The sequence below is a fragment of the Sminthopsis crassicaudata genome, chromosome 4 (genome assembly GCF_048593235.1).
Source record: "Sminthopsis crassicaudata isolate SCR6 chromosome 4, ASM4859323v1, whole genome shotgun sequence".
Lineage (NCBI taxonomy): Eukaryota > Metazoa > Chordata > Mammalia > Dasyuromorphia > Dasyuridae > Sminthopsis > Sminthopsis crassicaudata.
The window spans coordinates 55,513,015-55,538,721 of record NC_133620.1 but is presented as its reverse complement, the minus strand read 5'-3'; the positions used below and the strand labels follow the sequence as shown (position 1 = coordinate 55,538,721).

General features: G+C 40.2%; 1 protein-coding gene across 4 annotated transcripts in view; it reads right to left on the bottom strand.

The window, feature by feature from the left end:
• RCSD1 (RCSD domain containing 1) overlaps positions 1-23,839 on the bottom strand; it is an 89,715-nt gene extending 65,876 nt beyond the window's left edge. For 2 of the 4 annotated variants that reach the window (XM_074266512.1, XM_074266514.1), the window contains exon 1: positions 23,508-23,646. In XM_074266512.1, coding sequence (XP_074122613.1) covers positions 23,508-23,528 — 21 coding nt within the window. In that variant the 5' untranslated portion in view covers positions 23,529-23,646. Of the gene's footprint in view, positions 1-23,507 lie in introns of all 4 variants that reach the window. The other 2 variants (XM_074266513.1, XM_074266515.1) reach the window with 2 other exon arrangements.
• Positions 23,840-25,707: the final 1,868 nt, after the last annotated feature.

Below are 25,707 nucleotides of genomic sequence, written 5' to 3'. Positions count from 1 at the left end.
AAGTTGAAATCATTTGCCCAAGATCTTACAAATGATTAGTGGAAGAGTAAGATCCAACTTCTATATCTCCTAACTGTCCATCTGTTCTCCTTTCCCCTGGCCTATAGTGTCCATTTTCACTTTTATTACCCTTATTTCTTGCTTTTGTTTCTAAAATTTGGTGTTTCATCTGTTAAGTTCTTACAAGTTCTTGGACCAAGGCCTTTTTTCTGACTTGAGGATAGAGTATAAGACACTGATGAATCTGGTGTATCTAGTAAGCTCCATGATGTTCCCTAATTATTCCACTGTCCCCCACTCCCCAATCCCTCCACACAACACACTCACCTCACCACTTCCTCTCTGTGCTCACTGCAAAGTTTGCCTGGATCAAAAGCTCAGTCTCGAACTAGGGGAAAGTCAGGAAGTACAACCCTCTCCTCCTCTCCCCTCCCTACCAGGTTTCCTCTTTGTGGTTTCCAACTAGCCCATCAACATGAGAGATCTGAACCTAGGGGCCCACCTGGCCCCCAGTCTAGAGCAGCTGCTGCCAGTTTGAAAGGGAAGCTGGCCATCAGAGGAGAAAAAAAAGACCTACACCCTCTCACTCCCTCACCATACTTCCACTCCCAGGCTGAGCTGGGAAAAGTTAGCCCACTGCTCACAAGAGAAGGGCTACCTGTCTCTCAGACTCGATAATAATAACTTCTTACATCGATACAGCACTTTATGCTTTTTTAAGGCACTCACCCTGTTGACCTATTAGATTCCCCAGCAATCCTATAAGAGAGAAATTTTTCATCCCCATTTAACAGATGAGAAAAACCATTAAAGTACTTGCCCCCAATTAGTGATGGAACTAGAGGGCAAGTCTCTAGATTTATACCTCTCCTTCTCTTCCTACCTATTCCAGAAGAAAAGGGATTGATTTGTCTTAACTTTGGCAAATGACCTATGTTGGGTTCTGATTTTTGAGGTAATGGGATATAACTCTATTTTGTGTGTGTGTGTATTTCCTTTTGTGTATCTGTATTTCCTTGTGTTTTCATTGGTAAGAAGAAGGAGGAGAGTTACAATTGGTTTAATAATTAAGTAGGATTGTGGATATTGTTATTCAGTCATTTTCAGTCATATTTAACTCTGCGACTCCATTTGGAGGAGAAATTTTCTTGGCACAAATACAGAAGTGGTTTGCCGTTTCCTTTTCCAGCTCATTTTACAATTAAGGAAACTGAAGGAAATAGGGTTAGGTGACTTGTGCAGAGTCACACAGCTAGTTAAGTTTCTAAGGGCAGATTTGAACTCATGAAGAAATCTTCTTTATTCCAAGCTCGGCACTCTAGCCATTGTACTATTTTGCTGCCCCTTTGGTTTTCTTGCTGGTATATAATTGTTGAATTTGTGTGTTCCATTTTCTCTTATAAACTTTCAAGCACTCTTACATAGAAAGCCTCGAGACTAGGACTAGAAAGGAAAAGTGGGGCCACTTGCCAGAATTCTGCATCTAATGACACTAACAGGAAAGGTAAATGAGGGTTTAGATATAGCAGAATTCTGAATCCTAGAAAGTAACATCTGCATCAATAGCTAGTATATATAGGGTGCTTTATGGTTTGCAAATCACTTTACAAAGTTCTAATTTGATCCTCACTACAACTCCAAATAGTGGAGGCTATTATCATCCCCATTTTATAGATGGGGAAATTGAGGCTGGAAGAGATTAAATGATTCATCAAGAGTTATTTAACTAGGAAAGTCAAGTATTTGACATGGAGTTTGGAGTTTGGGGAGAATTTAGAACATTGTGTAAGATAAAAGCCCTGATTGGCTAATGCCTCAGCCTCATACCATATTTGTTTTCTTGTTGCCACTAAATACCCCTGCTTTTCTTGAGCATCTGATAGGCCACTGAAACTCATATGTCTTTTTCATATGAATTCTTGTTCAACCACAATTCCCTCCATCCTGTGCTTGTATATTTTTCATTGATATCTTTTGTTTGTCTATCCTTTCAAATCAAAATAAATTCCTTCTTTGACCCTTACCTGAGAGTCATCTTCTGTGACAAAGAATTTAAAAGAAAAAGATGTGTGTGTGTGTGTGTGTGTGTGTGTGTGTGTGTGTGTGTGTGTGTGTGTGTGCAGGTAAACAGTTGAGCAAAATTAAATATCTCACTGAGTCTGACAGTATATGTATTTTTCTATACCCATAGTCCACCATCTCACCAATAAAGGGAAGACAATTCATTTTCTCCTCTTTTTCAGGGCCAAGTGTAGTTATTCTAATCAGACAAGGTGGGCACAAGTTTATTTTATTGTTGTTATTCTGCTGATATTTTAAGCTCAAGGGCAATGACAGGGAATGAGCAGGATTTCCTACAAATTTTAACTGTTCTATTTGGAGGCTAAAAGTATAGAAGACCAAGGGAACTCCAGCAGATGATGACATTCTTTTAAATGGTAGAAGTTTTCCCTTTTTTCCCACAAGTTTGTAGGTGTTGCCACTGCTGTCCTAGAGCTCATTTTTCTCTTTCCTGTTGTTTGCTCTGTAGTTTGTGGAGTCTAATGGTACTGTTAGAAATCTCTCTGGGTTGTATCACTTCCCAGGGTGTCCACACCCTACCTTCCCCAGCTCCCTTCCCCTTCTCTCTTTCCTTCCCCTTCCTGCAGAACATAAATAGTAGATTGTTACATTAGATGTCACAGGCCAGGAGCTCACCAGAAGGCAAGGACCAGACATCTTCTGAGCAAATCTAGAAATACACATGGGGAGGGAGAGAGGAAGGTAGATCAGGCTTGAATTCCACATGTAAATAGCAGGTAGTGTGGGAGAGGAGAAAGAGCATCATGGGTTTGGAAGCAGAAGGTCTGAGCTCAAATTATAAATGAGTTAGGTGACCATATCCCTCTGGGCTTTAGCTTCTTAACCTGCAGAGAATGATCTCAGAGCTCCATTCTCTTATTAAATCTCATGATCTCAAGGTTACAGAGATGTGCTAAAACAAAAATATATCCTCTTCTAAGCAGGAGGGCTCCTGATTCCCCTCCAGAAAGACTGAGAAATGCAATTCCCTCAGACTCAGTTTCCTCAATCATAAAATGGTGATTATAATAACATCTACCTTGAAGGGTAGTTTTGAGGATCAAATTAGAAAAAATTTGTAAAGCTCTTAACAGTGTCTGGTACACAGTATGTGTTAAATAAATGTTAACTATTATTAAAGCACTTAACAATGTACTTGAAGCATAGTGTTTAATAAATGCATGTTCCCATCTCCTTCTCTAGGATATGTGCTACAAGTCAATGATAAGTTGAATCTAGAATCAATTTGGAGGAAGACAGCAAACTGGGATTCTGTCATTTTCTGCATAATTGACCCTTCTGAACATTAAACCCTTAACAAATGTGTCCAACATGGCCTCTCTATTTTCTCCAAATCATCCATTAAAATGCTTAATAAGAAAGGACCTACAACAAAGACATATTTCTAGGATAGGGATGTCAAGCTCAAATAGAAATAGAGCCCACTAAAATGCATATACAGGCAGCAATTAGGTGCCAGACTTAGAATCAAGAAGACTCATCTTCATGGATTCAAATCTGGTTCAGTCTGATGACCCTGAACAAATCATTTGACCCTGCTTGCCTCAGTTCCTTCACTTGTAAAATAAGTTGGAAAAGGAAATGGCAAACCACTCCAGTATCTTTGTCAAGAAAACCCCAAAAAGAGTCATGAAGAATAGAGATGACTAAAAATGACTAGCAACAACAACAAACTGTATATAAGGATGCTTGATGGCCACATATTAATTAATCTAGCTATCTTGTATTTTGAATCTTTTGTAAAAATATTAACAATTACTTTTTAATCTGGTTTCAATGGAGACTGTTACAGGCCCAGTCTTCTACTGGACGTAGTATCCAATGATACTGATCTCCTGGCTGCGACATAAATAAGATATTCTACCTCTCAGCTCCAGGTAATTTCTCTGGCTGCTCCCCATGTCTGGAATGCTCTCTCTCCTCTTCAATTACTAATCTCCCTGGCTTCCTTTTAAATCCCAACTAAAATCCTACCTCCCATAGGAAGCCTTCCCCAACTCCTCTTAATTCCAGTGACTTCTCTCTGTTAATAATCTCCTACTTATCCTGTATCTTGTTTATCCGATACAGCTTACTTTGTTTATATTTGTTTGTATTTTGTTTCCCTTCCCTCCCCATATGATTTTTGAGAGCACAATCTTTTTCCTCTTTTTATATCCCTAATACTTAGCACAGTGCCTAGTATATAGTAAGTGCTTAATAAATGATTATTGATTGGTTGATAGAAACTCTGCTGGCATCTTCTCTGAAGATCAGTTTCCTATAAGAGGTTACAGTAAATATTTACCAAGAGTAGCTGATGTACTGAACAACATGAGTAATCTTCTTAACAGCAAAGAAGCCTAGGATCTTAAGGCTGGAAGAAAACATTAGAAGTTACTTTGTTCATCCTTCTGCTCTTTGCCAGGACTGCACTTAACCTTGGATTATTGCATTTAAAACTGTCTCCCAAATACATTTGTCTTTTTTATGTAAACCTAACATTCACCCACTTTTTAATTAAAAAGTATTTTCTTAGTTTCTATAACAAAAGTTCTTAACCTTGTGTGTATATGTGCGTGTCATGGGCACCATTAGCAACTTAGAATAATGTTCACACGTCTAAAATAATAATACCTAGGATTAAAAAGAAATCAATTATATTGAAATGTAGTTTTCAAAAAAAAAAAAAAAAAAAAAGCTGAATTCACAGACTCCAGTTTAAAAATGCCTCTGTGAGCATATAACCATACTAGGACTTTAGAGGTTTTTGTTATTTAGTCATTTTAATCATATCTGACTCTCTGTGACCTCATTTAGGTTTTCTTGGCAAAGAGACCGGAGTGGTTTGACATTTCCTTCTCCAGCTCATTGTACAGATGAGGAAACTGAGGCAAACAGGATTATGAGATTCACCCAGGGTCATACAGCAAGTAAGTTTTTGGAACCAGATTTGAATTCAGATCTCCAGGGTAGACATGCCAGAAGTTTTAAAAACACTAGAGTGAATTCAAGGCTTATCTCCATCACTAGTGACATTGGACAAGTTTTAATCTCCCTATATCTGTGCTTCTTCATCTGTAAAATGAAGGGTCTGGATTTGATGATCCCTAATGTTCTTTCTAGCTCTAAAATATAACTAGAATTGAAACATAATAGAAAAGATTCTGCCTGGCAAAAACTCTAGGTGTGATTGAAGGAGAAGGCGAACCTATGTGAAAATGACTAGATACATAGACAATGCTATAGAAATGTAAGATATTTGATTACTGCTATTATTACCCAGAGAGATGAAGTCTCTTGCTCAGAGTCACACTGCTAGTTATTGGCAAAAAAAAAAAAAAAAAAAAAAAAAAAGAAATAAAATTCTGCAGTTGCTCATGGTATATTTCCTTTTTGGCACTTTCTGATTTCTAACAGACCTTAAGTATACACATAAGGTTTGTTTCTGTGGTTTAGGTATAGGAATTACCATGATAAGCATTATATAAATACAGATAAGGATATGGATTTCCTGTTCACCTTTTGATCTGACCTTGTATGACTTTCAAGAGAAAAAGGTATGTGGATAATCCAGGACGGCTGACCCTATTAGACCAACAGGCTCATTGCCATTGAAAGGAGAGTAATAGATTTTAAATCTCAAGGGTTACCTTGTCTGTAACAGTACTCCCTGGGAGCTGGTCATGGTCCTCTCAATATGATGGCATACACCAATCTGGCAAGTGTTATGTAGGCAAAGTGTAAAATGGAATTGCCTTCATGTTCCCTCTTGTTTTTCTCCTAGATTTCCTTGCTTCTGAAGGGAAAGCCTTCATCCTTTCTTCCAGTCCTACTCACCTTTCCCACTCTTCCCCCAAAGGAATGAGAAACAAGGGCTTAAGATATATTCGAAGAAAGCATTCTTTGTGCTGAGGAAGAGGCTCAAATTTCAATAGATTACACATAAGAACTCTCTGCTGACCCAGAGAGTTGTATGAAACAAGAGTGAGTCTTTGGAACTGAGGGATGGAGCCATACAGATCTCTTTCCCTGGGGGCCTTTGAGAACAAGGAGATAATGTATGGGAGGAGCTAGAAAAATATAAAGCAAGAATTATTTAACCTTCCAGATAAATATAAGGGAGTGGATAGGGGACTGGCCTTGTAGTCAGAGAGGCCTAGGGTCAGAGCCTTTGTCTTTGACACATAGCTGTGTGACTAGAGGCAAGTCATTAACCTTTCAGTACCTCGTTAAGACTGTACTGCTACGGATGAGTTCCTTACAATCATGGAGTCCTATTTGCAGACACCTGCTCTCCCGAAAACCAAAATCAAATCAAATTCATTAGGATATAACCCTGCCAGTACTTGTAGTAAGCAGAAGTTTGGACAAGATGAACAGTAGAAATCTCCTAATTCCAGGAGCCTTTGTTTGCCTCCCAGTGATGAACCAATGAGCCCTCCTTGAGGAGAGGGCAAGACTGTCTTACTTTTGTATTTGAAAGCCCAGTGCTTAGTACAGTGCCAGGTCCGGGTTATATGGTTAACAAGTGCTTTTTAATTGTTTGCTTGGGTAGATGAGGACAATTTCTGGCTAGATCGATCTTGGGAAATGCCCTCTGCTCCCAATGGGAGGAGCCCTCCCAATCTACCTATATCTTCCTCTGAACAGAAAGGGGCCATGGTTATGAAGAGGGTGTGTTTAGAGATGGATGTGGCAAGTAGGTGGTTTGGCCACCAAATAAATGCTGATAATGGTTTCAGGACACTTCCTTTTCTGCCTTGTGCTCTGCATGATTCTCATACTCAGAAAGTAGACAGAGAGGTATTAACTGGGGAAACAAATACCTTCCAGCCACAGCAGCATAGATAAGAACAAACCAGCTTCTAGGATGCAAATACCAGCAAAGCTCACTGAATGTCAATGACTGGCAACTCTAGAACCTTGGAAATTTAGGTTCTAGAGCAGAATCTGCCACTTCACCAAGATGGCACTAGTAACAAATGGCAGATCCCACTTTCTCCTGTGTTGTACAGTTTTGATTATCACGATTAATATAGAAATATATAACAAAACAGCCTTGTCTTTCTTCTGGTGAGAGAGGGTATGGCAGAGTAGCATTAAAGTTGACAGGGTACTTCTAATGGAGGAGACTCCATATTCCCCTCATAAGGACAACTTTCATTGTTTCTTGCTACCTTAAACTGTGCTAGATCCAGGGTAGGCGAGGCAAAAGAGTGTTTCAAAATGGCACCAGTTGAGCCATGTAGGTCTTGGAATAAGCTTACTCACACATTTCAAAATTCAATTTACTGAAACAAATATTTATTAAGAGTTTAGCAATGTCTGCAATCTGTGCTATGTGTTAGGAAGAAACAAGATTTAGATAGAATTCTCTCTGCATTCATGGAACCAATAAACTTGGTACTTGGCCTATGTTTGTGTTCATACTCACCACACCCTTGCTATGATTCTGATTATTGTTGTTCAATTTGTTTTTTTGACTTTTCCTGACCCCAGGGAAGTTTTCTTAGCAAAGATACTAGAGGAATTTACCATTTCCTTCTTGAGTGGATTAAAATAAATAGAGGTTAAGGGTCTAGGGTCACAGAATTATTAATTTTCTGAGGCAGATTAATACCTCAAGTCTTCCTGATCTCTAAGCACAGAGCCTTAATTTCCTCCTATGATTCTGATTTAACTAAAGGTTAATCAATCAATTAATCAACAAACATTTAGTAAATACCTATGACTAGGGAGAGAATTGATAGAGTACCAGCCCTGGAGTCAGGGAGCTCTGACTTCAAATCCAGTCTGAGACATTTAGTAGCTGTTTGATCGTAGACAAGTCACTTAATAGTGTTTGCCTCAGTTTCCTCACCTGTAAAATGAGCTGAAGAAGGAAAAGACAAACCATTCTGATATTTTTCCCAAGAAACCACCATGGACTTTGTCATACAGAGTTGAACAAATGAACTCTGTCAGGCCATCCTTCACTCCTTTCCCCACCCTCCAGACTTCATTGCCAGGTTGGGCAGTTTTCCCTCATCCCCTTCCCTCTCTCTTCTTCTGCCTTTTATATAAGGTCTTCCCTGAAGTCAGGGAATATCTTTTCTTTGGCCTATATTTGTCTTCCCAGCATGCACAGTGCCATACACAGAAATGTTTCATAAAACTGTTCCCTAAATGCTTGTTGATTTGAACTCTTAAAGACAGAGCTCTTGCAATAGGGGCAGAGGGTTCGGGTTCCTGTACCTTTGGCTGCATGGCCAGCCAGTAACTGGGCTGTTTTCTGTTTGCTATCCTCCAGTTTACAATCCTCCTGCTCTCAGTTAAATCCCTACATCAGTGATGTGAATACCCATGGGAATATAGTTGGATTTTCAGAACTTAGTGGAGATGGGCAGCCATAATGGAAGAGATGATAGTAGGTCAAGAAAAGAGTAGGATTGAGAACAGAGGAGCCTGGCAAGATTTTTTTAAATGGCACTTTTTCTATGAAAGGAACTAAAGGGGACAAGGAATAAGGCATTATGACCTCCTTTTAAAAGATTTATTTTCCAGGCTGTAGACCTGACCCTGGGGTAGGTTTCAAATTTATTTTCTATCCTTTGGGTACTGGCGCCAGGCAAGACTGCAAGGTTTGTTGGCTACACACTAAAGCAATAAGCCTGAGATACTCTGTGTGTGTGTGTGTGTGTGTGTGTGTGTGTGTGTGTGTGAGAGAGAGAGAGACAGACAGACAGACAGACAGACAGACAGAGACAGGGAGACAGACACAGAGACAAAAAGAGAAAGATAGAGAGTCAGATAAAGAAGGAGGGAGGAAAGGATGAAAGGAAGGAAGGGAAGAAGAAGGAGGAGGAAGAGAGACAGAGACAGAGATAGGGACAAAAGCAGAAAATAAGGGAGAGAGAGAGGGAATGAAGGAAGATAAGAGAGAGAGAAGGGAGTGACAGACATGGACACAGAGAAGGAGAGATGGAAGGAAGTTATGAGATAAGAGAAAGAGAGACAAAGAGACAGAGAGAAAGACAAAGAGAGGAGAGAAACAGAAACAGAGACAGAGAGGAGAGAGAGAGGAGGAGAAGAAGGAGAAAAAAAAGAAGAAAAGAGGTAGAGGGACAGAGACAGAGACAGAGAGAGAAGCTGAACTTCAGGAAGTACTAAGTTTAAAGAGGTGAATCTTTGGATGCAAATAAGGGGATCCACCCAACAATAAAAAGTGGTGATTTTTAAAGAGCCCAGTGAATACCGCAGTGGTTCTAAAACTCTTACCCTAGAGCTAGAGGACCTGAATTCAAATCTCACATCTGGTAATAACTGCCTTTATCACCTAAAGTTCAGTTTCTTCAACTGTAAAATTGTTATGGGCCAGATCTCTGAACTTGAAACAAAGGATTCTTACAAGGTGTCAGTGGACTTGATAGAGACAATAGTTATCTAATTTAGCATGGTTCAGTATGATTGATCTGATCCTACAACCAGAATTTGAAACAAGGTACTAAGTGGAGTTGAGGAGACAATGGTTAAATCTAGTTTAGCATTGATTTAATCCTACAACAAATAATGGTTTCCTAGTTATGTAATGATTGGTATACACTCAGTATGGGACATATAAGCAAGAATCTCTCAGGGCCAGAAGGACAAGCGCACTAGAAGCTCTCAGAGCCTCAGCCAGGAGTCAGTCAGGGAGATTCAGAAGCCAGAGAAGGCAGGGGGGAGCTCAAGCTCTCAGAACCAAGGAGAGAGGAAGGCCTCCAGAAAACTAGCCGAGCCCCAAGTGAAGGAGACAAGGCTTTGAAAGAGATAATAAAAGATTGGACTTTAACACCTGGCTGCACTTGTGATGATCACTGAACTGAAAGGAAGGCCGCTCCAGAGACCCCAAGAAAACCTCAACAGAGGACTGGATTAGATCACAGAACCTTTTTTTTTAAAGACTATGTTTTCCTATCTTGTCCAAGATGGAAATGTATTAGCCACCCCTACTGATTAGCATGGGAGCTTTGACTTTGCTCTGTTTCCTGCCTGGTTGGGTTCCCCCTCCTTAGCCAACCTGTGGCCGCTCCACTCTTGGGGGAGATGTTAGTGACCATCATGTTGTCTGACTCAGCATAGGTACTTAACTTAGCACAGATATTTAAGTTAGTGTGGCGCCACAATGATTTTAGTCACATTGAAGCTCAGAACTCTTGACTTCAAAGATCCCTCAGCCTCCTCAGTAGCAGGGATTATGGAGGGAGCTTATTTTAGATCAGGGGTTCTTATCTTTTTGTGTATTGTGGACATCTTTGACAATTTGGTGAAGTTATGGACCCCATTCTCAGAATAATGTTTTCAAATGCCTAGGATTAGAAAGAAAATCGATTATATGGATATAATTATCAAAAAAAATTTTTAAATGAGTTCATGGACCTTAGGTAAAGAAGCCCTGGGTTAGGTGATCTCTGAGAATCTTTCCAGGTCTAAATCTTTGAATCTACACAATTAGATCATAAACTTCTTGAGGATAGATCTTGCTTTTTCTTTTATATTTATAGAAAATATATGTTTAGAGCAACTAGTTGACATAGTAGATAGACCACTGGGCCTCGAGAGAGAAAGGCCTAAATTCTAATAAGTATCTAGAGTCTGGAAAGTCATTTAATCTTAGTTTTTTTCATCTGTAAAATGGGGATTAAATAATAGCATCTATTTATATATATGTAGCATCTTTATTTATGGATAAAATGAGATAATATTTGTAAAGTTCTTTGCAAATTTTCAAGCACTTCATTCAATTACTAGCTACTATTATTATATGGGATATTCTAAGGTCAAGACAAGGATTTATAGCAGCCTCTGATGATAGAACCTCATCTCCCCAGCTTGGGTAATTTATACCACCCAGATCTCCTGCTGGTGCTAAGCAAAGTGAGCAAATTGAGGTCAGGAACTGAAGCCAGGGCATCCCTGTGGTAATGTCTAAATGCCTGAATCTTTATGCCAGAAAGTTATGGCCCATGGTCTCTAGACTCTTTCAATTCAATTCATCAAACTTTAAAAGCACCTACTATGTGCCAGACATGGAGTTGCATGCCAGGAAAGCAAGAACCAAAAAAATGCATGAGCTTTCCAGATGAGGGACGCTAGAGAAAATGCCTTACCTATATTGAGGAGTTTATATTTTATCCTAAAGGTAATAACATGGTCAGTGAAGTACTTTAGGAGTATTCATTTGGAGCTATGGAAAATGGATGTGATGAGGTGAGACAGGGACCGAAGGAGTAATAGCAAGTTTTATTGAGTTGAAGAGTTGTTAAGGGCAGGGACCTTGCCCTGGAGCCAGAGGACCTGGATTCAAATCCCAAATTTGGTAATTACTATCATCTAAAGCTGTAAAATGAGGGAATTAGATTAGATCACAGAAGCTTTTTTTTTTTTTTTTTTTTTTTAAAGGAAGAGAAATGGAGATGAAACAATAGATAAAGCTAGCTTCAAGAAGCCTGAGAACTGAATGGTTATGAGGGTGAAAGTGTGGGAGAGGTCAAGGTGAGTTCTAAGGATAACTCCCAAGAAACTGGAATTGTGGGATAAGGCTGGGCTTCTTGCCTAAGTCCCACCACAGAAAGGGAATTTATGAAAGGATGCATGGCTTACTGTGTACAGAATACCTGTTGAGGTGAGGGGTATCACAAGGGTGAGTAAGGAAAGAGCTCCTAATAATCATACAAAAGAAAAGGATGTTTTTGTTATTTCAAGGCTAGACCAAGAGAAAACAGATCATTAACTTATATAATATTAACAATATTGTCTTATTATATTATTAACAATATATGACAACACATTAACAATATATAATTTATACAAGGATCTTTCCAATCCATTTCTCTGGCTAGATCAAGAGAAAACAGGCCATTAAGATATACAATATTAACAATATTGTATTATTAGCAATCTTTGATAACACATTAACAATATACAATTTATGCTGCTATTGGGCTTATATCCCAAAGAAATACTGAGGAAGGAAAAGGGACCTGTATGTGCCAAAATGTTTGTGGCAGCTCTTTTCATAGTGGCCAGAAACTGGAAGATGAATGGATGCCCATCATTTGGAGAATGGTTGGGTAAATTGTGGTATATGAAGGTTATGGAATATTATTGCTCTGTAAGAAATGACCAGCAGGAGGAATACAGAGAGGCTTGGAGAGACTTACATCAGCTGATGGTGAGTGAAATGAGCAGAACCAGAATTTCGCTGTACACTTCAATGCTGTATGAAGATGTATTCTGATGGAAGTGGAAATCTTCAACATAAAGAAGATCCAACTCACTTCCAGTTGATCAATGATGGACACAAACAACTACACCCAGAGAAGGAACACTGGGAAGTGAATGTAAATTGTTAGCACTACTGTCTGTCTACCCAGGTTACTTATACCTTTGGAAACTAATACTTAATGTGCAACAAGAAAATGGGATTTACACACATATATTGTACCTAAGTTATACTGTAACATATGTAAAATGTATGGGATTGCCTGTCATCTAGGGGAGAGAGTAGAGGGAGGGAGGGGATAATTTGGAAAAATGAATACAAGGGATAATGTTATTAAAAAAATTACTCATGCATATATATTGTCAAAAAATTTTATAATTATAAAAAAACCCAAAAAACAATATACAATTTATACATGGATCTTTTCAATCCATTTCTCTGGGGCCTGAAGGGGGATCTGGTAAGCTGGAGAAGAGATTTATTTCAATGTCTTTGTCTCCTCTTTATTCCTAGAACAAGTTGATGTCCCAGATGGTAACGAGAATGACTTCAAAGTTGAAATACAGCATTTAAGTGGGAAGAGACTTTAGAGGTCACTCACTCAATTTAAAGAAAAAAATGTCTTCTTTTTCTTGATTTTTGAACACTATCTTTATTTCTGAATTTATCTTATCCCTCTCCCCCACCAGTGAGCCTTTCCTCATAAAAAGAATTTTAAAAGTGAGGAGAAAAAAGTAGACCAGCAAAATCAAGCACTGTATCAACTGTATCTGAAGGTATACACAATATTCAATACCCACTTCCCCACCTTTGCAAAGAAAGTGCTTAAATTTTTTTATAGGTGAGAAAATAGAGCTCCACAGGCGGTAACTAATTTGGCCAAAGATCACATAGGTTGTAAGAAGCAGAGCTGGGACACAACTTGGAGTCCTCTGACCCCAAGGTCATTTTTGCACATACACAGAAAATAATAGGAATGTATAAACACATGTTTAAGTTGGAACACTAAAGTGAGCCATGTGGGCAAATTTTTTTTTGCAGTAAACCTTTGCTAAACAGAACTTTGTATCTTTCTTTTTCTTCTCATCCCTTAGGTTACTCTCTCTTGCCTTTTAAATGAAATTTTTCCCTGGATAAGTACTTAGAGTCATCAATGTGTGTTCCAATAATTAGAGTAATTAGTGTTAGTGTTTCTGGATGTGTTTCTATATCTCTATTTTCTACTCTGTAAAGTGGGGAAACATCCTCAAAAAACAAGCATTCCTGTGGAAGGACAATGTCAGGACAGAACTTTGAGATGCAAGAATTCTGGGAGAGGGGAGTGGGGAGGGGTTGCTAGCATGAAGCTATCTATGGCTGCTCAGAGAGAGTTGTTATTGGAGAAATCCAGTTTGCCACCTCTGGATTCCTCTGGAACCAGCGTTCTCTTTTGCCGCCCTGATAAGATTACCCTGTCTGCTCAGCCACCACAGCTTTCAGGTTTCCCACGGACTGATCACTCTCGAACTGTTTGGCTTGCTATGGTATGAGAAGCCATATTGGGGATAAGGGCCCTGAAATTTGACTCCAGGCCAGGAATGTTAAATCACAGCCTCTGTGATAGGTCTCCCTGCCTGCCTGGGCTCAAGTTTGTATCATTACAGCATTACAGTCTGACTACCTTAGCCACCCCACCCCCTTCTCCCTCCTGCTTCAGTCTGGCCAAATGAAAGGTGCCTGGTAAATGGGAGCTATTGTAATTGGGAGTGTTGGCAGATAAAATGAGACAGCCCAACACAAATCTGGCTCAGCCAAACTGCTCAATTTGAGGCCCATCACTCCCTATTCCAGGACCAACCTCCCTCCCTTGTAGCCAGGAATTCCAAGAAAGGCACTAAACATGTGGTTAGGAGGAGACATAAGATAAGAATGGAGTTCTGTTTTTAGTTCTGTGATTGGATAAATTCTATGATTATTTTCAATTTAAAATCATTTCAATTCAACAAGCATCAAGTATCTTCCATAAATAAGAAACTATGCTAAGGATGTCTTGGGGATAGGAGAAGGAACCAAAAAATGCCTGAGGTAGATCTGATTGGATTGGGAGGAGAAGACATGGCCATAAATATGATACATGAGAAAATGTGATAAGTACAAAGAAGAGGGTCAGGAAAAGTACTTTGAGAAATTTGAAGCGGGAACAAGGAATCCCTTTCATTTGGGAGGGAGAAGGGTCAGAGAAGGCTTCTTGCTTAAGTTAGACCTTCAAAGGCAGGAGACTGAAACATATAGAAAGAGGGAAAGTCCATTCTAAGCATGAGAGAGGATGAGAACAAAGATAAAGAAGATAAAAAAGGAATAGATGAAAATGGGGAATCAAAAGTGGTCTAATTTGAATGGGACAGACTATGAAGGAGAGTTATATGAGATGAGCTATAAAGATCAGCTGGGGTCAGATTTTGGGAGTCCTTGAATGAAAGAAGGAATTTGCATTTTATTTAGGAATCAATGGGCAACCCATTGAAGATTTTCAAGTAAATGTATCACATGAACAGACTGATGCATTAAGAGAATTTTCTTGTGGAAAGATTAGAGAAGGGATGGAGTGGAGTAAAGAAAATGAGGTAGGAGGCTATTACAACCCTAGGCGAATAGAGATAAGGACCTGACTTAGATAGTTGAAATGGGAGCAGAAAGGAAGGGGTGCATGTTAGAGTTACTATTGACAGAAGCAGTAGTATTTGGCAAATACATTGGATGTAGGTAGTAAGGGAGAGGGAAAAGTCAAGGATGTTTTTGAAATTACTGGACTAAATGTCTAGGGGGCTGGTGGTATAATTGGTAGATATAGATTAGTTAGGTGGAGAGATTGCTTTGGGGAGAAGTTGAGGGTTATAAATATATGCATATCCCATCAGCATATATATATATATATATGCTGATGGGATATGCAAGAGGTGTAGAAATAAGAGATTGTGAAGATATCTGTGGGTGAAAGTGAAAGTTAAAGCCACGGAAATGGTTGAGGAGTGACAAAGAAGAATAAAGAAAGGGAAAAAAAAAAAAAAAAGAAATTTTCCAAGATGGAAACCTGAAGGAAATATTCACTTTTAATCAGCAAATGAAACAAAAGAGTAGCTATAGAGATTAGAGAACCAATAGGTCAGTCAATAAACATTTATTAAGTGTCTACTGTGTGCCAAGTACTGTGCTAAGCACTGGGGATACAAATAAAAGCTAAAAGCAGTCTCTGCCCTCAAGAAACTTACAATAAAAAGGGGGAACCACAGAGTTTCAGTAGAGCAGAACCCAAAGAAGAAAAAAGAAGATAGGTACTGCTATAAAATGATGTTCACCAGTAGCCAAGAAGTCAAAAAGAGTGATGACATTAAAAAAAAAAAAAAAAAAAAAAAAAGGTCATCTGATTAAACAAGAAGGCAGCCATTAGTGACTTTGAAAAAAAGCTATTTCAGGAGAATATCATGGACACAGAAGTCAGATTGCCAAAAATCAGGAGTCATAGAAACTTTGTCAGACCAGTATAGTGAATTTTATGATGACTTTTAGTAGAGATCAATGTAAAGTTCAATATATGGTTTCAAAAACTCAGTTTCACAAATGCAGAATGAGGGAGTTGTCTTGCTAATTTATGTGAAAACAATTTGGGATTTGAGGAGACTTCAAGTTCAGGATGAGTTGACAGCATCATGTCCATAAACACAATCTACCTTTGGGATGAAGGAGAGTGTCTCAGTGCTGCCCTAATCAGAACACATAGTACCAAATGTTCAGTTTTAGGTACAACATTCTAGGAATGACTTTAGGAAATTGGAACTCTTCCAAAGAAAAGGGGGATATGAGAGTGAAGGATCTAGAGGCTAACCACTATGCCAAAGGGGGACTGGCTGGAGGAATTATGTATGTTTAGCAGGAAAAAGAGGATAATTGTCTTCAAGTATTTAAGGTGTCATTTCATAGAAGAGACATTCAACTTGTTTTGCTTGGTTGTAGACAGAGCAGAAGCTACAGAGGCAAATTTCGGGTGGAAGTAAAGAAAAACTTCCTAATAATGGTTGTTGACTTGACAAGAGTCATACAGGAAATCTACAGTAAGAACTGGATTCAAAGCCACATTCTCTGACTTTTGATGCCAGGTCCTTTCCACAACACCATGCTGCCTCTACTAATAATAGTTGCTTGTCAGGGAAGTTGTAGAGGAAATTCCTATTCAGGAATGAGATGCCTGGAGGACTCAGGTACTTTTTAGCACTAAGATTTTATGATTCTTTGGTGCAGGTGCAATTGGAAGGGAAGGAAATAGAGGCAGTGAATATAAACAATTCTTTCCATAAATTTGATAGTGAAAGGAGAGACACAGAGAGATGGAAAGACAGAAACGGAGGAAAAAAAAAGAAGAAACAGAGAGATGAAGAGACAGAGAGATAGAAACAGACTGAGACAGAAACAGAGAGACGGATAGACAGAGAGACAGAGACAAGAGACAGAGACAGAAAGATGGCAGAGACACAAAGAGAAACATACAAAGAAAGATAGACAGAGGATGATAACTTGAGGAGCTATGATCATCAAGGAAAGGTTGACATTTTTTGTTTTTGTTTCTAAGATTGGAGAGGGTATATTCACAGGCCAGGAGTCAAAAGAAAGAAGGGAAAAACTGAAGATGCTTAATAATGGTGGTACAAATAATGGAACAGGGTCATGGAGGAGACAAGAGGGGGTGGGGTCCAGGGTACAACAGATTGGCTTAATAAGAGGAAAGTTTACACCTTCTCTGAGATTAGAAATAAGGAAGAGAAGATGGAGGAGGATTTTGAAGTGCTTAGAGGAGGTGAGGAACTTCTTGTTGGATGGTATCCATTTCCTGAAACTGAACAGAGATGGTGTGATCTAAGGAGAAAAGGTAAGCCTTAGAACAGTTCTTGGAAGAATGTAATGGGAAATGGGTGAGGGATGGATGAAAAGGATTAATATGGAGTAGTAAAGACCCAGGTGAGGTTAGAGAGACTCCAAATCCTGTACCCTTCCCACTTCAATGTTGTTGAGTCATTTCAATTGTGTCTGATTTGTCGTGACCCCATTTGGGTAAAGATATTACAACGGTTTGTCATTTCCTTCTTCAGCTTATTTTACAGATAAAGAGACTGAGGCAAACAAGTCACAAAGTTATCAAGTCTCTGAGAGCAGATTTGAACTCACAAAAATAAGCGTTTCTGATTCCAATCTATCATTCTATCCACTACACTTCCTAGTTGTCTGCTATGGTTTACAGCATCTTAATACTTAGTGCAACATATAAATAATTTTGGGGGCTGGAGGAATGTTTAAAATACTGAAGAGAACACCATTTTCAACAGAATTGGCACAAACTGTATCCTATGCCTGGAATGCACTATCTCCTCCTTGTACTGCTTGAAATTCCTGGTTTCCTTTAAGACTCAGTTCAAGAGCAACCAAACAAGGCCATTTCTGATCTCCCCAACTGGCCTCTTTGCAAAACCCTCCTGTATTTATTTTGTATATTTCAATAGCACTGAATTTAAGTGTATTTCATTAAACACTTGCTATGTTCCACTGTTGTATGTTTATATATATATATATAGTCTTTCCTATACATTGTAGGCCCTTTGAGGGTAGGGGAACTTCATTTCTGCTTTTATAAGTCCCAGAAGCAGTACCTGGAACATAATAAATCAACTTGTTGAGTGATTGATAATGTATTAGAAAATTATTAACTGAATAGAAGAGGTCAAGGTAGAAAGGCATTAAGGGGGGTCAAAGAGGAGGTACGCCTGACTTGTTGCAAGTCATGCTGGACATCTTGCTTCAAAAGATGTCTTCTTGGGGCAGCTAGGTAATACAGTGGAAAGAGCACCAGCCCTTAATTCAGGAGGACCTGAGTTCAAATGTAGCCTCAGACACTTTACACTTCCTAGCTGTGTGACCTTGGGCAAGTCACTTAACCCCAATTGCCTCAGGGGGGAAATGTTTTCTTTCTCATCCTGTCCTTTTCCAATTTTGAGTCTATGAAGATGAAGATGAGGAAGGTTCAAACTGCTGCATTCATCTTTACCCTCCAATATGAATACAGAGGGAAGGATACTAGACTCAGTAGCAAGGATTTCTCTCTCTCTTTTTTTTTTTTACTATCCATCTTGGGCAAATCACTTATTTTAACTGGACTCAATTTACCTCATAAAGTCAGCATTTATTAAGTACCTAATTATGTGCTTAACATATAAATATGATTTCATTTGAGCCTTGCCACAATCCTGGAAAGTAGATGCAATAATGATCCCTAGTTTACAGTAAGGAAATGGGCTGAGAGATTAAGTGACTTGTTATTAAGTGTCCAAAACTAGCTTTGAACTCAGGTCTTCTTGACTCCAGGCTTAGCTCTCTGTCCCTTGTGCCACCTGACCACTACTATAAAATAAAAGGTTGGACTAGATGGCCGTTTAGGGCATCATGATCTCCATCTGTTATATCCTTTCTGTTCTTCAGATCCCAAGTCAGGTGCACCTCTTTTCTGATGAACTAATCCTGTGAAACAAGACAGGAGTCTTGTCTCAGGGGTTCCCAGGCACCAGTTGGAATTAATGGATGAATGGATCTCGGTGTTCTATCTGGAGTTACTCTATGTCCTTGAAAATGAGAAAACTCTATTTCATTAAAAAATAAATTATATAATTCATGCTGTCCATAGATCCCATTTTGGTTCTCCTTCTAATTGTTATGTTATCAGGACACAAGATAAGTGCAATTCCCAGATTCACAAATTTGGAGTGGGAAGGAACTTTGGAGTTTATATAGTCCAAGCACCTCATTTCACAGAGAAGGAAACTGAGACCTAGAGAAATTAAATGACTTACCTAAACAACATAAAGAGAAAATGGCAGAGCTGGAATTTGAAATCAGGGCTCTCACTCCAAAACCAGCCCTCTCTATTTTGCTAACATTTGCATTCTGGAGTCTCAACCAACTTTTTGCAAAAGCAATTTGTCCTTAGCTGGGGGAGGTGGGGAGACAACTTCTTTTTTGCAGAGGTACAAATACTTGCTCAGACAGTAGCTACTTAGCCAGGGACCATTCAAAATCTAACCCTGTCAAATGAGTCCTCGGGGAGCTCTGTTCTGACCTGCCTTTGGCCCTCAGACAACAACCTGCTTTCGAACCCAGAATTGGCCTCCTCTTATCTCAGCCATTTTTTTTCTCAAGCAGATTAGACAGGTCTTTAAGTGGGAGTAGTAATAAATTACAGTGAACCACCACAGAATCCCCACAAAGGAGATTCCTTCTAGGAGGGAAAAGCAATCCTCAAGAACTGAGATCTTTCCTTTTGCTGTGGTTCCTTTTACTCACTCAGCCCATGAGAAGTATGGCCCAACTTTGTTCTCTCCAGGAAACATCTTAGAGACTGGGGTCTACTTGATCTATTCTTGCCCTGGAATGCCTTGCTGAACCATATTTGGACTTCTGAACTATATGGGGAGGAAAAGAGGGCTATTCAGACTTTAATCTGTACCAGCAGAAGTTCCCCCAGTCTTAAAAATGAGTACACTGACTCTTTTGGGGGTTCATGAGCCTTCTCTCCTCCTGCCTCCAGTACTGTCTGGGTTTGGGGATTCAAAGTCAGTCTGCATGGGCAGTCTATTAGAGATCCTTAAATAACCAAAGTTCCTTCCTGCTTTAATTTAGGGATCACCCCATTCTGTGCAGCCAACAGCAGTGGGACCAACCGCAGCACTGAGTTACAAAATGAGTTTGTGGAAACATTGGAGGATTGCATATGAAACCTCCAAGGTGACTCAAGTGAGCCTTAGCTGGCTTTGGTGATGGGGATAGGAGGGGTGGAAACCAGAGTGCTAGGAAGACCTAGAACTGCTCCTGGGATGCTTTTAGTTTTATCCCTGGAGGAGACATCATGATAGAAGATGGAGTGGAAAGAATCTGAATTTTGTTTTAAGAAATGAAGTGATGATGCTGGCTATAGCCCTCTGTAGGAATGGTAAGTCACAATGAGAAAGTCACTTCAACTCTGTGAGCTTTCATTTATTTCCTCGCCTGAAAAATGGAGACAATAATACTTCGGTGGGATTGTGGGAGGATCAAGTTAAGTCAAGAAGGATTTATTGATTCCCTACTCTGTGCCATTTGTTACTACAAATGCACTAAGTGCCGAAGATACCAAGAAAAGTAAAAGACAGTCTCTATTCTGGAGAAGCTGACATTTTAATGAGAGAGACAACATGAAAACGATATACAATCAATATATATTAGCTCTCTAGCATTGTGCTACTATAAAATGAAGAAGGCCTTTAGGGGCACTATGAATTCTAAATGTCATGATCTCCCTCTGTTGACATGGTTCCTCAGGTCCCAAATTAAGTGCACTTTTTCTCTGACCCCATCTCCCACCCCTATAGTGCTCTTCTTCCTTGACTTCTAGTTAATTAATCATTTTCTAACACATTAGCAATCAACCAACAAGCATTTATTAAGTACATGCTGTATACAACCAATATATACAAGATAAATGGGAGATAATCTCAAAGGAAAGGGAAGGGAGGGAGGGAAGAATTGGAAAGGAGATAGTAAAGGAGGGAAGGAAGGGGAGAGAGAGGCTGACAGACAGACAGAGCAAGAGTGAGAAGAAAGGCAGAGACAAAGAGACGAGACTTGGTAAAAGTTTCTTGCAGAATGTATCACTAGAAAAACTTAAAAGAAGTTAGGAAAATCAAGAAAGAGAGATAGGCAGGGAGAGGATTCCAGGTACAGGGGACAGATAGACATTACCAGTTCCTGGAGTTGGCAGGAGTGTTGTGTTCAAAGGCATAACAAAGAGATTTGTGTCATTGTATCCTAGAGCATATGGAGGGGAATAATGTGGAAGAAACTGGTTTGAAATCCCCCTCAGTCCCTCAATAGCTGCACAATTTTAGGTAACTGAATTGTCAGAGTCTCAGTTCACTCATTTGCACAATAGGTATGAGAATAAGTGCATTGCCTTCCTCATAGGGCAGTTGTGAGGGAAGTATTTTGCAAACTTTGAAGCACTCTATGATTGCAAGTTATTATTATTAATATACTCTACCCAAGATATTGTAAAATTAAGAAGTGATCTGCTAGGGTGCTTTGTGTTCTTGGAGACGGAACAGTTAGTTAGAAAGTATTGTAATTCTTCTGCTAAATGTGTACATGTAGAACTCAGGCTGGAACAGGCAGAATGTTCAAAGGGCAGTTCCCGAGGCCAACAGGACTGTGGGGGCTAAGAGGAACATGGATTAATTTTTCATCTCAACACGCTCTTCTCTTATCTGCCGAGGTTAGATTTGTCTCTCTTGGCTGACTCCTCCAGGGATGCTCATTCTACTACTGTTTTTCCCTATGATATCCAAAGCCCTCCTTAACATAACTTTAGGTCAAGAATCATGGTAGTACTATGTAGTTTACAATTGACATTAAAAGAAGCCACAACATCAGTGAGGGGAGGAGAGAGAGTAAAGGCCACCATCATGTTACTGGATATGGGACCTTTGATAGCCGTAGCTGGGGAATTACCAATGGTATAAATCACTCACATTTAGGAAAGACTTTACAAATTACAAAGGACTTTCATAACTGGAGCATGGGATTAAGAATTAAGAGGGAATTTAAAGACCACCCCATCGTACCAGGTTCCTGTCTCCATGCTTTTGAACAAATTGTCCTCAGTACCCAGCATGCACGCCATTCTCACCTGTATATCCAGCTTCCTTCAAAGCTCAGTTTACATTCTACCTGGGAGACCTTTTCTGATTGTACCCGGCTACTACTGCCTCTTCCTACTAGTCAACAAGAAAATATACCTTATAACTATTCTATATACTTATATGTTTACACGTTCGCCAAATAGGATGTAAGCTTTTTGAAGAAGGACAGCGTTTCATTTTTGTCTTTGTACTACTCCCAGTGCCTAGCACGGTGCCTGACACTGAATAGATCCTTAATAAGTGCTTGGTGATTGACATGCCAGCTCTCCTTTTGCAGATGAGAAACCTGAAACCAAAAGTTAAGTTTAAGTGACTTCTCTTAAGTGATACAGGGAGGAAGCCTTAGAACCAGAATTCCAATCTAGATTCTCTGATTCTAAATTAAATGTTTTGGGGGGTTTTTTCTATTCCACTCCTCTGTGGGGATACTGTTTATTTTGGTCTGTTGAACTAATCAGTCTTTAGTCCTTCCTGTGTTGAAACTCCCCTTACCGAGGTAGTAGGCAACTCAATAGTAACCTGCAATCGTAGACAGTTGACTGGGAAGTTGAGAAGTTTCCCCATGATTACAGTCATATCAAAAGCAGAATTTGAATCCATGTTTCAACCTAAATAAATCTCTATCTGATCCTCTGAACTGCCTCTCCACCAAGTTTTCTCCATTTTACAAATGAGGAAACTGAGGCTAACAGTCACAATGCTAGCAAATGACGGAATTCAAACCCAATTCTCTCTTGATTCCAAATCTGTAAGTTTCAGAAATAGAGGGGACATTTCTGAATTCATCCAGGAAGGGGTGGGGGAAGGCAGAGAAGTACCAAGCCTTTAGTATGTATGGACCACACACTGAAAAAGATTATAGAGCAGTCTTAGGCTGTATAAGGAACAGAGAGAGTCCTCTGACTGCTTAGCTAAGGGGGATTTTTCAGGAAGTGATGAGGAAGATGAGATGGAGAAAAGGCAAGACTTCAGAATCTATTTAGTGACGGGTCCCTATTCTACAAAAAGAAGTTGTGTTCCTAACAGGCTTGCATCAAAAGGAAGCTTTTGCCATTTGTTTCTGTTTTAGGACCATCCCTGCAGACTCTGAGGCTTCCGCTTTTTTCAGTCTCTCTCATGTGCTTGCTGATTTCTGCTTTCAAAAATTCCACAGCCATTGAGATCACTGATCAAAAGGTTCAAAGCCCTTAGAAGCTTCACTCTTCTCCTTCCCGACCCTCCCTCCTTGCCTACTGACCCTCTGTACCATCCCCTGGGAGGAAATGAGAGTCTGTTTTGCCCAGGTTTGGGGGAGGGGAGGGTTGGGTACAGTGGGGAAGCCCTAGGGGTCTATGTAGGATATGTCCAGAGTAGCAAGTCCTTGCCCTTCTCCTACCGCCCCTCAGAATGACCCTCATGCGACCTTCTGCTCCCCCCTCCCCGCCCCCCATTCTCCCTTCCCGAAAAAGTACCATGTGAAGTGGAGGTAACATTCAGTCAATCTGTGAGTCAGTCACCTACTCTGCCGGGCACTGATCGTGAGAAACCCTGACCACGGCACGCGCACACGATTTTAGGCAGCGAACTTCTTTTACCTCCATGTCTTCCAGGTGGAGAGTGCGTGTCTGCGGCAGAATCCCTGGTGCGGGCTGTGCCCTGAGCCCGGCGCGGGCGCTGCACTGTCCCTTCTCTCAGCCCGGCTCGGGCAAAGTTTCTTTCCGGCACCGGGCAGTGCGCGCGGGCAGCCGCGGAGCCCAGCTCGCCTTAGGAACTGACAGAGGCCAGTGGCTGCGCCCCAGAGAACAAGGAAGGAGGGAGGGAGGGAGGGAGGAAAAGAGGGTGGGGAGAGGAGGAGAGGAGGCAAGGCAATCAGGGTTTAAATTTAGACACAAATCTAAACAGATACTGTCCCTCCCAGAGTGCGGAACTCGAGAGAACGAGCAGCAAACTCCATTCAGCTGCCCAAACATGGGGATGAGATGCTTGCATTTCCCCCCATTTCCCTCTTTATTTTTACGCCCACTTTACTTCCATCTGTCTGTACTTAGTCTCTTTTCATACTTTTCCACTGTTTTTATTATGCTATCTTTTGGTCTTTTGAAATGGCGCGCTTTCTGTGTGTCTGTCTGTGCCTCTGTCTCCCTCTTGGTCTGTCTGTCTGTCTGTCTGTTGCCCCTCCCTCTCTCCTTTACTGCCCCCTTTCCTTTCCTTCCCTCCCTCCTTTTCCACTCTCCCTTCTTCAGTTCCTCTCCCTTCCTTTCTTCCTTCTTTTCTTCCTTCCTTCCTTCCTTCCTTCCTTCCTTCCTTCCTTCCTTCCTTCCTTCCTTCCTTCCTTCCTTCCTTCCTTCCTTCCTCCCTTCCTTCCTTCTTTCCTTTCCTCCTTCCCTCCTTCCTTCCTTCCTTCCTTTCCTCCTTTCCTCCTTCCCTCCTTCCTTCCCTCCTTCCTTCCCTCCTTCCCTCCTTCCTTTCTTCCTTCCTTCCTTCCTTCCTTCCTTCCTTCCTTCCTTCCTTCCTTCCTTCCTTCCTTCCTTCCTTCCTTCCTTCCTTCCTTCCTTCCTTCCTTCCTTCCTTCCTTCCTTCCTTCCTTCCTTCCTTCCTTCCTTCCTTCCTTCCTTCCTTTGTTTCATCACTCCTTCTTTCCTCCCTCCTTCCCTCCATTCCCCTTTCACTCTCTTCTCCTTTTATCTTCCTCATTTTATTTTTTTTCCCCCTTTTTATTCTTCACACCTGGTTTATGTTTTGGAAAAGAAATAAGAGAATGTGTCACCAATTGGATATATATTTCTCTGTTTGTAGGTACTCTTACTGCTATGGAAAGAGGTGAAGTAGTGAGTACCTATTAGACAGACTTCAGAGCTATGTAGAGAATAGAACTAACATTTTCCATCTCCATCCCTTTTTTCCATACACCTCCCAGTCACAACTTTTCAGGAAGCTACTTTCTCCTTATTTATTTATTTATTTTAAAAGAAGAGCAAAGAATCCAAGGAAGTTTTTTTCCAATTTCACTGTAATAAATCTTTCTTCCCCTTACTCCTGATTTATGGTGTTATAGGCAGTGCATTTTGCTGGGAATTTCAGCTTCACAAGCTGTTAGCACTCAGCAAATGTTTTTTTTCTCTATTCCCATCCAAATCAGTAAAAAGCAAAATACACCAAATTCCCATCAGACCCATTATAGTAATTGTTCCACAATTCCTCCCTAGATAGTCTATCCCTTCCCCCACTGGGAGACCATGGAAGCATTGAAGGTGGGGGTGGGGTGGGAGGGATGAAGGGAGAGGAATTTAGACAGGGATCCTTCTCTGCAGCCAGTTCTTATGTCCTGAGTCACAAGTAGGAAGAGCCCAAGCCCTAAGGGCTGCTGCTGCTGCTGCTGCTTCTGTAGCTCTGCTTTTAGGACAGAGATGAGGAGGGGAGAAAAATTTTTTTAAAACTGAACACACACACATATGTATGTATACATATACATATATACACACATATACATATATATATATATATGTACATACACATCTACACATTCAGATATTAGTATACAAAGTGGCGGATTTATTTTACTGAAACATATTATTCAGTATCTTTTTCTTGAAGCCCCAGAATGGTGAGTCAACAAAATGCAACAGGCATTTAAAACCTACTATACATTAGTCTCTGTGCTAGGTTATGAAG